This window comes from Lynx canadensis, chromosome E1 (assembly GCF_007474595.2).
Source record: "Lynx canadensis isolate LIC74 chromosome E1, mLynCan4.pri.v2, whole genome shotgun sequence".
NCBI classification, from domain to species: domain Eukaryota; kingdom Metazoa; phylum Chordata; class Mammalia; order Carnivora; family Felidae; genus Lynx; species Lynx canadensis.
Window position 1 is genome coordinate 52,764,243 of NC_044316.2, and position 12,957 is coordinate 52,777,199.

General features: G+C 50.1%; 1 protein-coding gene across 2 annotated transcripts in view; it reads right to left on the minus strand.

Moving 5' to 3' along the window:
* Positions 1-11,922, minus strand: part of SLC39A11 (solute carrier family 39 member 11) — a 342,512-nt gene extending 330,590 nt beyond the window's left edge. Inside the window, exons 1-3 of one of the 2 annotated variants that reach the window (XM_030295448.2) lie at positions 11,811-11,922; positions 8,131-8,249; positions 3,419-3,457 (exon numbers count right to left, since the gene is read on the minus strand). In XM_030295448.2, coding sequence (XP_030151308.1) covers positions 3,419-3,457; positions 8,131-8,238 — 147 coding nt within the window. In that variant the 5' untranslated portion in view covers positions 8,239-8,249; positions 11,811-11,922. The remainder of the gene's footprint in view (positions 1-3,418; positions 3,458-8,130; positions 8,250-11,810) is intronic. The other variant, XM_030295449.1, reaches the window with a different exon arrangement.
* Between the last annotated feature and the right edge of the window lie 1,035 nt (positions 11,923-12,957).

Here is a 12,957-nt window from a genome sequence, read left to right on the forward strand (position 1 = left end):
GCTAGATATCAGTTGTCACAACTGAACATGCCAAATGTCCCCCTGCAGCGGGGGGTAAAACCGCCCCCCAGTTGAGAACTACTGTCCTAGCCAACAGAATGGCTGTGTTAAATACAAATTATTCCCATGATTAGTACAAGTGGTTATTACAGCTCAGGCCACCTGGGCTCTACTGCCTTCTCCCTAGTTTGGGGAAGCATTTATGAGAACCCATTACTAGTCACGAAGGCCACTGGTATTTCCTGAGTTTTGAGTCTCAACGGTCTCCCACAGCACACTTTTACTTTCCTCCATGCATCTGGTGACTTTCCAGAAGTTCCTCCTGTGGAACTAGCTCAAGGTCAATTTCAGAAAAGTAAATCCTATTTTCTTTAAAAAATAAAAGAAAAAAGCACACACACGTAAATAATTTTTAGAATCTTTTTTTTTAACAACTACATTAAAAAACGGAAGTAAAACTATTTTATTTTAGATCCTCATACTTAAATGACCACAAAAGAGTGGCCTGATGATTTTTTTTTGGGGGGGGGGGGGAAATTACATCTAAAATTTTCATGTTTCATTATGCTCCCAAATTTATTCTTACATGTCCTGAAGACTATTATTCTCTGCTTTTCCTTGTTTGTTCCCTTTCTTGTTTCATTTTGTTTTTTGCTTTTTGCTATATAAACCTTACAGTGGCTTTTGCCCTAAAAGAGCCACCTAGAACAGGAGACACAAATGCCTAGTCAAAAGCAGAAAGACAGTACAGAACAGAGTTCTTCAAATTCTGTATCTATGTAACCCCTAGAAGAATTTTTGAAAAACTAGGTACCCCCTCACTCCTTTTAAAGTTAACATTTAAAAGGTTTTCATCTTGAATTTCAAGAGGTGCAAACTCATTTCCGGCATATAAATATCGATTTCTGTGTCATCAGTCAACTAATTATATCCACTGGGATCTAAACAGCATAGGGATTTGATTCCCACTCTTACTCTAGTGATTCATTCATATATCCACGGACAAATATTTTATCCTCTTAAAATATATATATAAACATATATATATATATAAACTGTATGTTCATGTTTTATGTACTCTTCTGTTCACAGGCTACATCCTAAACACACAAAAAAGCGAACTCTTCTTGAAAAGTCCCAAAACTTACGTCATTACTTTTTCTCCCAGACTCAAATTTCAATTCTCTTTCCCCACAGAATTTTACCCTAAAGCAACTTCTGTTTTACGCTAGAACGTCTATCAATGATTTATTTATCCTACTTCTTTGTAATATAAATGTCTATATACATTTTAATTTAATTTTTAGGAAAATTCACGTGAACTTAGGGCTCTAACTGCTTAAGTAAGAATTTCCCAGATTGAGTTACCATTAAAATGATTAGTGGTAGAGAACAGATTTCTAACAACAAAAATATAATACACTGTTTTACAATTACTAAACACTAAAAAATAATTTTTTTTTGGAAATGTGTATTTTCATGGATGAGGCCTCCCCCTTGTTTTTTCCATTCACTCATACATCCATGGACAAATATTAAGTGGTCATCACTAGATTAAGAGTTGGGAATCAATTTTGTTTCTATTTTTCTTGCCTTTTTCTTTCTTTTTTAAACATAAGCAAAGAGGAAATGTGTTCGTATAAATGATGGAGAAAATAGATACTTTGTTACAATAATGTCATTTTGTTCTCTGAATTTTATCCAAGTTACAGGCCCCAAATCCCAAAATGGTTTTTAAGCATCGCTCTGCAAACAATTTGATTAGATCCACAGTCAAAGGGCGAGACATGTCTGAACCACTTAAGGATTTATGCCCAGGGATCGGTGATTAGAGGCCTCACTTTCTCCACTCCAGCACCAACATCGCAAGCGTTCCCCCATTTATGCATGGAGATTTTGCCACCTAGGGACAGGGTAGAATGGCAAGAGTGCATCTATCTTGTAAAGTGGGAGAGGGCAAACGCGGAAGGGGACTCGGGCAAGGAGCACCTCGGGCTGCCAGGGTGTCCTCACCAGAGTGGGTTTCAGGAAAGACAGCCTGTGGCCGCTGAGGACCTGGAAACGGATTTCGTGAACACTCTCCGTGCCTCTGTGCACCACCGGGAGGGCCTCTGTGTGCCCTGGAAGGTACACCGACCCCAGTCTGACGGCTGCTGACTTAGGCGACCTCTGGGAGACCCCACCCCCGGGCCAGTTTTTGCAGATCACAGTAAAAAGAAGGCAAAGGAACCAAATCTTGATCACCCGGAAGAGAAAACCACGTGGTACGGGACTTCCGGTGTGACGAACACAACCGGAACATCCCACCACGGTATACGCGTGCCTGTGAAGGGGGCTCTGAACTCCCCAAACCCCAGTCTCTAACGCCCGGCTCACAGATCGGGGAACCGGGGAGCAAGGTACACAGCCCCCCACCGAGGAAGCCATCAGCCAAATTCACCATGTGGGACACTCTACGGATATAAAAGACCCAGTGTCTCCAACAAATTACTGGAGAAAAAAAAAAAAAAAGGGGGATTGTTAAGAATAAAAGGCACTTAAAAGATATAATCGATATGAAAATCTTGCTCAGCTGCTGATTCGATGACCCCTTTGAAAAACTGGAGGAGGGGCGCCTGGGTGGCTCGGTGGGCCAGGCGACCACCTTTGGCTTGGGTCATGATCTTAAAGGCAAGTGGGTTCAGGCTCTCTGCGGTCAGCGCCAGAGCGCGCTGTCCCTCTCTCTGCCCATCCCCAGCTCGTGCTCCGTGTCTCAAAAATAAAATAAAAACATCAAAAAAAAATTTTTTTTAAGAAAAAATGGGAGAAAATCTGCTGTTAGGTTACTTACAGCAAGGAGTTGCTAATTTGGGTAAGTGTGATGAGGGGATTATGTTGTAAAAAAACAACGAAACAAGCCATCCGGTTAGAGATGGGGATTTAACTTTCGGGTGAACTTACACGATGTCTTGGATTCGCTTTAACAAAATATTCCAACCTCTCAAGAAGGTTGGGGGAAGTCAGCAGAAATGAAATTAGCGAAACATCGGTAATGCTTGAAGCTGAATGATGGCTACCTGGGATTCTCTCCACTTTTTTTACATGTTTGGAGATGTCAATTAAAAAAGGGCTTTTAAAGGGAAGGGAAAGAGAGAAAAGATATTTAACTAGCGCCGTGGAGGCCCTTCCTAAAAACCACCTCATTTCACAAGTCCTGAGACAGCTGCCCTACAAGCAGTCCTCTCTCGCTGAGAGGTGGGAGCATTTCAATAAGCTCGACGGTAAGTAGGGGCAGAGATACGAAGGGGCCATTAGCACCTGGAGCCCAGAGAGATGCATCTAGGTGGCAAGAAGAGAGACTGGAAAGACCCCCTTGGCACAGAAATGTTAGAATAAGCATGTCTCCGTTTTACATCGCTCCTACTGACACGCTACTTACCCCTGCAGCAAATCCAAGACTTCCATCCAAGATCCGCCTCTGAAAATATAAACAAGATGTTTCAGAGTCTGAGGGATGAGTCTGAGGATAAGAGGAAACCATATGATCTAAGAGAGCCGCACGAATAAAGACTGGCCCGTGCCTAAGTTTGTCAACCTGTCCAGCTAGAAGCCTGGATTGGAACCTTTATCAAATGGGCCAAGAACCAGGGGGAAGATGTTTTGTTTTTTGTTTTTTGTTTTTTTTTTTTTAGCCTTCCATCCATCCCACAGCCAATCAGTTTTTTTCAGTGGTGCTTGGCTTCCATTGACCCACGTGTTGTCTTTTACCTGGCTCTCCTGTGAATGATAACTATAAACCTTTAGTAAGTAGCTGGCCTAAAAGATGGAAATTGATAAGTGTTGGTAGGGACCATGGGGACCAAGCAGAACTCTCCCACGCTGCAGGTGGAGGGACAAAGTGGCACAGCCACTTTGGAAAACGAACTGGCAGCAGCCAGCGAACTGCAAATGAACATACCCTACGACCCAGCAGTGCTGCCCCTGAGTAGTGAAATCATCACCTAACAGGAACGCCTACTTGGACTCACCGAACACGTGTCCAGAGAAGCTCTCAGCAGCAGTACTTGTGAGAGCCAAAACTAGAAACTACCCGAACGCCCCACCAACAGTAGCATGGATGCAACAATTAGGATGTATTCACACAACAGAATACCACACGGCAATGAGAACACACACGACATATGCATGAATGGAGCCCATAATCAGGCAGGGGCATGGGGAAACTGGAAAATAAGCAGAGTGGAATCAGCCAGACGCAGAAGAGCGCATACCATATGATTACTCCATTTATATAATGTACGGAAACAGAGAAAACTAATCTCTACGGGCACAGGCTAGGAGAGGGATTGCTCTTGGCAGTGGAGGTTGGGGATGGAGGGTAGGGATTAGAAAGGATCCTGAAAGGCTGCTGTGGGGCTGGTGCTGTTCTAGTTCTTGACCTGGGTACTAGTTTTATAGGCGATCGTGAAAAATCATCAAGCTGCACACTTATAAAATGGGCGCCTTTTGAGGCACCTGGGAGGCTCAATCGGTCGAACGTCGACTTCGGCTCAGGTTCTCATGGTTCGTGAGTTCAAGCCCCACATCGGGCTCGCTGCTGTCAGCACAGAGACTGCTTTGGATCCTCTGTCCTCCTCTCTGCCCCTCCCCACTTACACGCGTGCGTGCTCGCTCGCTCTCTCTCCCTCAAAAATAAATGTTAAAAAAATAAAAATAAAATGTGTGCTTTTCTATATGCATTTTATATTTCCATTTAAAAATACTTGTTTAACTTTGTAGTCTAAGTTAGGAACATAATCTATAGCCCCGTGAACACGTTACAGGCTGGTTGAGGTGATTACCCCAACTGCTCAGCCCTCTCCCACCTCTGAGCGGCTGGAGGTGGATGGAAAGTTTTGACCCCAGGAAGCCATACAAATGACATTTTCCTCTAGGCGTGCCATGACATAAGCAAAGTTGGCCAACCAAATAATTTAATGAAACCAGACAGATCTAATAAAGAAGTCAGGTAAAAAAAATTATTCTATCAGCATTCATCTGGATCCTGAAAGGAGAAAAATTATACTTTTTAAGTTTTTCCACTTTTAGACATTTACTTCAAGGAACTAATCAGCTAGGTGCTCAAAGGTGTATGTTCATCACAAAAGTATTTCTAAAGACATTAGGAGAAAAAAGACATAACAGTTGGGGAAGGGCTACATAAACTGCAGACCATCCTTACAACAGAATATTACACGCCCGGTTAAGTAACCGAAGTGATCAAAATAATCAAAAAAGCATTTAGGGATGTAGGAAGAATGTTTATGATGCCAAGTGAGGAAAACTAGTTGTAAAATATTACATAAAATTTGATCCCTGTCATGTAAAGAAACAGATACGGGTAAGTTCATGTATACGCGAATAGAACTGAACTCTGGATGAACAGGTTCAGGGCTTGGAGTTTTGTTTTTTTTTTTTTCTGAGAAGCACCTTTTTTATTATTTCTTTAAGCTTTTTCATACGTTATGAGTTTCCTACAATTAAAATATATTTTAAAGCAAGAAAACAAATTTTGAGCGAAACGTTTTTTTTTAATTTTTTGTAATGTCTATCTATTTTTGAAAGAGAAAGAGACAGAGCATGAGAGGGGGAGGAGCAGAGAGAAAGGGAGACACAGAATTTGAAGCAGGCCCCAGGTTCCGAGATGCCAGCACAGAGACCAATGCGGGGCTCGAACTCACGAACCGTGAGATCATGACCTGAGCCAAAGTCAGACATTTAACCAACTGAGCCATCCAGGCGCCCCTGAGCGAAGAGACGTTTGAGAGCAACTGTGGAGGGCAGCGTCCACGTGTCTACTATCCCAGGTGACCCTCACTGCGGCCCCCATCTTAGCCGAATGGAAGCTGAGGTTTGCTGCGGGGACCAGAGCACAGCTCTGTGAACTCCTGTCTCTGGCCACCTTTGCCTCCCAACGCCGTGCCTCCCCCCACTTTTCATGCAATCTGCCTGTGCAGAAAGGGTGCCTATAGCCCACCCACGCCTGCTACCTTTGCAAGGTCCTGCTTGCAAGGCTGGTCCTTGGCTGGCTTCTGGGAACGTGGTGCTTGAACTGCCCCCTCCATTCCCTGGTAAGGGTGGGTCAAGGTGCCTATGCTGGTTTCCAGACAAGGTCGTGGATGCAGGACACCTGCTTTCCTTCTGCAAGTCTGGAATTTCGGCAGCATGTACTGCCTTCATGAGCACCCCCGGTACAATCCTTGGGGCTGAGGCCCCACAGGGTGCCCCGGGCAGACACATCACGCGTGTGTTAACTGCGTTTTCCTTGCTGGGGGAAGGAACGCCCTCGTTGGGCCCCTCACAGGAGGCAGGGAGCATCAAAGGCCTGTGCACGGATGTCCCCAGACTCCGCCTATATCCTTCTCCTGCTGATCCTTTCAATGTTAAACCTTAGCCATGAGTACAACTATATTCTGGGTGCTGTGGGTCCTTCTAGTGAATCACCAAACGTGGTGACGTTCATGGGGAACATGCCTCCACACAGTAGAAGTCTTCAGCAATTTCTCCTACTGACCTCGGTGATTATAGTAACACGAGACAAATTAGGGGCTCTGAGGCTCCACAGCAGAAGGGGGCACGTCGGTGAAGAAGGGAAGGCACCTGTTCCCTCCCAAAGTGCCCCCAGAGCGTTGGCCCGGGCCACACGGGGCTCTGGGGCCCCATCCACCGTCGTGCTGCCGTTCGCTCAGCCCTCGGCAGGGCAGCACGCCCGGGGGCGACGAGACCTCTCCTCAACGCAGGGTAACTACGGAAGTTACAACCACGGGCTGCCCTGCCCTAGAAGGGCACAGAGACGGGACCCCAGAAAACCTGGCGTGACTGTCGTGAAGGAGGAGGAGGTGACCTGGGCCCTCTCCTCTGCCACCTGGGTGTCTCTCATTCAGGGACTGGGTTTTGAAAGGTTTCACTACCTGCCAAGGGCAAGCTGGGATGCCGGTGCTGTAAGTCTCATAGGCTCCAAACCTCCCACTGAGGAGAGGAGGGGGAGGGCGGTGGGGAAGTCAGAGCTTACCTGACAGCAAACACCCGTCTTACTGGTCTCTAACACAAGAGCATCTGGCTTGCCAACTTCCTAGGCTGTGTTTTCCTTTCCAGATCCGGCTCACGGCATGTTTAAATGGATCTTAAATCACTCCCTCGCTTATCACGCCTACAGTTTCTAAGGCAGCCTGCTGAAGGGTGCGGGGACTTGACAATTCCTCAAGATAAAGATGGGTTGACCGCTCCAGGCCTATGGACCGAGGGGGTCAAGGGCTGGGGAAGAGGAGGGAATCTCAGGTATATGAGGTGGGCTGGGGTTGTGGAGTGGGGAGGGGTATGTGGTGTGTGTCGTGAGGGGGGGGGGGTGAGTGGGAGTGGGGGGGCTGTGTGATACATGTGGGGTACGTGAGGGTATATGGGATGTATGGGGTGGGGGCATATGGAGAGATAGGGTGTGGGCTGGGAGGATTGTGGGTGTGCACATGGAGGGGCAGGGGTAGGGGAGTCTGTGTGGGGTATGTAGGAGGAGTGTAGGGTATAGGGGTGGGAGAATGTGGGGGGTGGGGGTACAGGGGTGCACAGGGTGTGTGGGGGTGGGGTGTGGAGGCACCAGGGTGAGTGAGGTTGCCGGGGGCAGGGGTAGAGGATGCACAGGGTGAGGGGTGGGGTGGGGGTCTGTGGGGGCAGGGGGAGACAAGTCTGTGTGTCTCCATCCCAGAGAGGGTCGGGGAGAGAATGAAAAGATGGCCATCAATGAGAAGCGGAACAGATACCCTTCCTTTCCCCAGGGCTTTTCAATCATCCCAGCTAGCTCAAGGACACAGGGCGGGACGGCTAACCCGCCAAACTGACCACCTGCACCAGGACTGAAGGAAACGAGCCGGAAGCTAGAAACCAGGCAGGAGCTAAAGGAGGCTTAATAACTGGGCTCCCTTCCTCCTCCCTTCACACCAGGAGGGGAGCGGAAGCCGGGTAGGGAGAGGAGGAGGGAAAAACAGGACCTAGAAAGACCACAGAGGTGAGGAGGCGTGGCCAGTGGCCTTACCCGGGGAAACCTGCCCTGTGTGGTTTCAGAGCTTGCCAAGAGCCCCGCCCCCTGCAAACTTCAGAACCCAAGCGATGCCAACTCACCTGTCCACTAGAGAATATGAACACGAGAGCTGCCCCAGCTGCCGTCAGCCCCCAGGTGAAGAAGGTCCCCAGCAACGCCTGGAGCACAGAGTTGTGGCCTTGGAGCATGCTGGATACAGCTGTGTGCAGAGGAGCAAGAGGGGGGTCAGCCACCAGCGGCGCCTTTCAGGGACACCTGCACGTGCTAAGGTGTCCTGACACCCTCCACCTGAGCCGGCCCACGATCTGGCTTGGCGCTATGCACCTTTCCGCCCGGCCATCCCTCAGCGGCCTCAACGACCCGGCACAGACCCGGCCTCTTCGTCCAGCCCCACAAGTATCAGAAGTCATCTAACCCTGCGCGCACAGACCTGGGGACGCCTAGGGAGACGCCAGAGGAGCCCACGGAAGAGCTTAGGACATTGGGGAGATAGTTCCAAAGAGAAGAAGTTCATAAAATGTGGATTATTCAGCGGGGAGGAAGAGAGCACGGGGAGGGTCTGATTACAGCCTTCTGCCATATCCTGCCTACTCCGGCTGCCCTTGCCCAGCATCGGTTCTGTCTCCTCCAAATACAGGTGACTAACTCAGATTCCCTCTTGAAGCTCTCCCACCTAAGTCCTGACCAAACCTTCAATGGCTCCCCATGGCCTGCCAAGGGCATACCCCACCGACTCTTTTGCCACTACCCCCCCACCCCAAACTCCCGCTCAGCTAGTCATTTGTGGCACCTTCGGCAAGTCCCAGATCGTCCTGCCTCCAAGTCACTCTTCATCAGGTTCCCTCCCAGAATGCCTTCCTTCCCTTGTTCCAGCCAGCAGACCCAGAGCACCTTCTAACGCCAACTTCGACCCCTCTCCACGCCTGTCTCTATGCACACCTGCGGTGCTTTCTTTGTATGGACTCGCCTCCTGTATCTTTTACATCATTAGTTGCTTAAGAACAGGGATGATACCTTTTCACACCTGGCACCCCTATGAAATGGGGCTTCCTGGCATCCAAAAAACACTCATATTGAAAGGGGCCAGCTTATGGGGCACCTGGGTGGCTCAGTCGGTTGAGCGTCCGACTTCGGCTCAGGTCATGATCTCACAGTCTGTGAGTTCGAGCCCCGCATCGGGCTCTGTGCTGATGGCTCAGAGCCTGGAGCCTGCTTCCAATTCTGTGTCTCCCTCTCTCTCTCTGCCCCTTCCCTGCTCATGCTCTGTCTCTCTCTGTCTCAAAAATAAATAAAAAACATTAAGAAAAAAAATTAAAAACAAAAGAAAGGGGCCAGCTTACCTTGATGGGACACTCAGCAAGGACAAGGAGAGGGAGCTAGAAGAGGGAGCATTTCCCCGTCAACTGAGCACACCGCCAATGAAACGGAACTCACACTACTGCCCACCAAGGAAAGAAAGGGAAGTACCATTCCTTCTTGTTTCCGCTCAGCGGACCTCCTCTAGACTTGAACACGTTTTAAATTCTAGCTCTGACACGATAGGGGATCGGAGTCTTGCTGTGGAAAGTTACAAGGCAGAGAAACCCATTTGTTGAAAAGCCCCGTGTTCCGGTACACAAACATCAGGGCTCACAGCCTCATCTCAAAGGGCTCATTCAACTGCCCACCGGTCTTCCAGCTCCCACAGGGCTGGACATGACCCCACAGGGCTCAGCCCAGCCAGGTCCCAGAGCTCTGTGAGCGCGGACCAAGAGCTAAAGACGCTGACTCTGTTAACCCCGTAAGGAAACCGTGGCAGAGGGTGGACGGGGCCCTTATGCCAAGGGGCTCAGCAACGTGGATAGGACTCCAACCTGGGAAGGCTGTGGGTCCCCAGGTGAGCCCAGATGAGCCCAAGCCCAGCTCCCTTGCCAGGAAACCTCTAAGAGAAACAGCGTCTATGGATTCAGACCGTGTCTAAATAAAAACTCAGGAAAGGGAGTGCCCCCAAGAAAGAGAAAATAATATATTTTTTTAAAAACTCACCCATTTACATACTTCATCATGTTAGGTCCCCCTAAAATGAGTGGTTTCTGTTTCTCTGTCAACCAAGACATCTGGATCATTACCCCCCCAACCTTCTATTTCTGGCTGCTTGTGGATAAAATTTAAAACAGCGTTTGCAAAGAAAGGCACACAGCTGTCACCCCTTAGTACTTATCATCTAAGACAGGTCATAACAAACAAACAAAAAAATAAACACAAATTTTTTTTTTCAGTACTGAATGTGCCTTTTAACAGCTATAGAGAAGAGGAGACCACATACATTTGCCAACAGGCCAAAGTCAACGTGGGCTTTGTGGGTTCGCCACCAAGAGAGCTCTGGGTGTTCCGGGAGCGGGGCCGGGGGCGGGGGGGGGGGGAGGCCTGGTTTGAGGGACAGCACTATCCCAGCCTGTCTGCACCTACCTGAGCACCCAAGATAGAAGGGAAAGGATCAGCAAGGCCAAGCACGCCCTTTCCGTCCCAAGAATCACAGCATTTACCATTGAAAATGCAAACCCGGTGGCCCTGGGAGAAGTTTCTTCCATGTGCTGTTTTAAATCCTCACTGCTCCAAGGGTGGTCCCCCTCGGGAGCCAGTTAGAAATGCAGGATGTTGGGCCCCACCGGGACTTGCTGAAACAAGGCTCTGCATTTTATCAAGTTCTGTGAGGGAGTCTCACACCCATTAAAATGGAAAGCATTGCTCTAACCCTGGCGCTTCTAGGAGGCCCAGGGCCTTGAAAGTGACTTCCCCTGCCCTGCGAGGGAGGGACTGGCAAGACTGGCACAGAGTCCCAAGTGAACGAAAAGTTTTCTCCAATAGGTCGGCCAGTAAGTGGCACCTTGGGAACAGGGGCACCAGTCCCAGCACCGCCCGCGATGGGGCTCAGACTTCCTTGTGGGCCGGATGTTAATACATAAACGTGGATTAATTTGCAAGAGGGAGGATTATTCTCTGCCCTCCCCAACTTTAAAGATGTGTGCACACATTCTTCTCCAGCTGCACAGGAGGCTCCCTGACTGATACAGGATTTCTTTTCTCTCCCTCGCTAACCTGTTGCCCTGCCTCCCAGAGCCGGCCTCAAGTATTGATGATGTTGGAGAGGTGGGAACAGCATTTAATGAAACTGCACACACACACACACACACACACACACTCGCTCCAGGAGTTGAATCCAGCAACGGGATTCAGGCTTGGGCAGATGGGACTGTGGAAAGTTCTCTGATACCTCACTGCTCCAAGTGTGGTCTGGGGGCCAGTGACCCCGGGGAAGGGTTACAAATGCACATGCTCAGGCCGGCTGCACCGTCACCAAATGTCCAGTCAGGTTCAAAAGGCCGTGCTGCTCCCCAGGATGAGTGGGAGGGGACGCTGACTGCCCCGCCTCTGCTCCCCCCGCCAGGGCCCCAGGGCCCCAGGGACACCCCCCCACACACACCCGCACGCCCACCATGAACCGCCGAACAAAGAGGATTCGGTGAACCACTGTCAAAGGAAGGCAGGTCAACACCCTCCAGCCGACCCCGGCCAGGGGCAGAGGGGGCTCCGGGCACCCCTCCCCTCCTCTGCCACCTGCCACAGCCATCCGGCTTCTCCCCCCGACCCCCTCCTCTCCCCGCAGGGCACCGCCTTCCAAACTCCATTTTGCCCTTCCAGGTCCCACACTCTCCTGAGGGCCCCAGACCCCGGGCCTCCGGCCCAACCAAGGCGCTGAAGGGAGAAAGAGCTGACTCACTACGGTGCCCTCTCAAGCCCCCACTCCACTTCCATCAGCCCCGCTGCCGCTGGCTCGGCCGGCTCCTCTCCCGAAGTCACTTCCTGCTTCCCTCCCGGCACACGTGTCCCTCCAGCCGCCAGGCCCCTCCCCGCCGGCTGCGACTGGCAGATCCCGCCTGAAGAATCAATTCTCTGGTTCACAGCCCTCCGCAGGCTCGGGAGCAGATGGGGCGGGTGGAACAGAGCCCCGAGGCCAAGCGGAGAACATTCTGCTTGTACAAGCCTCTGCGGTCTCCTATGAAGCCGCAGACACCACGGGGAGAGAGCGCCTTGCAACGTCCCTGATATCATTTCTGTCACTACACTTGGCAGCTGAGTGAGCTGATGTGTGGGGGGGGAGGGGGGTAAGAGGAACCTCCTGGTATTAACATCGTTCTCTGAATCAGTGGCCCTCAATCTATAGCTCCCATCAGAATCACCAGGGAAAATGTCAAAACACAGAATGCAGGCACCCTGCAGAGGTTCTGGCTCTGCCAGTCTGAGCCGGGACCGAGATTTTCTGTTCTGAACTAAGATTTGTTGATGCGCTGGTCCTGGGACCACGCTTTGAGAACCATTGCTCTAGGTCAAGGGCTTTGCTTCCCAGGCCTTCTATGAAAAGACCAGCGTGGGGGGGGGGGGGGGGCTCCTGGGTGGCTCAGTCGGTTGAGCACCCGACTCCTGATTTCAGCTCAGGTTATGATCCCAGGGGTTGTGGGCTCGAGCTCTGCAACGAACATGGAGCCTGCTTGGGATTCTCTCTCCCTCTCCCTCTGCGCTTCTTCCCCGCTTGTGCTCTCTCAAACAAAAACAAACAAAAACAAAACAAAACAAAAAAACAGGATGCCCAGTTAAATGTGAATTTCAGTTAAAAGACAAATCGTGGGGGCTCCTGGGTGGCTCAGTCAGTTGAGCGTCCGACTTCGGCTCAGGTCATGATCTTGCGGTCCGTGAGTTCGAGCCCCGCGTCGGGCTCTGTGCTGATGGCTGGGGGCCTGGAGCTTGCTTTGGATTTTGTGTCTCCCTCTCTGCCCCACCCCAGCTCATGCTCTGTCTCTCTCTCTCTCTCTCTCTCTCTCTCTCTCTCTCTCTCTGTCAAAAATAAATAAACGTTAAAAAAATTATTT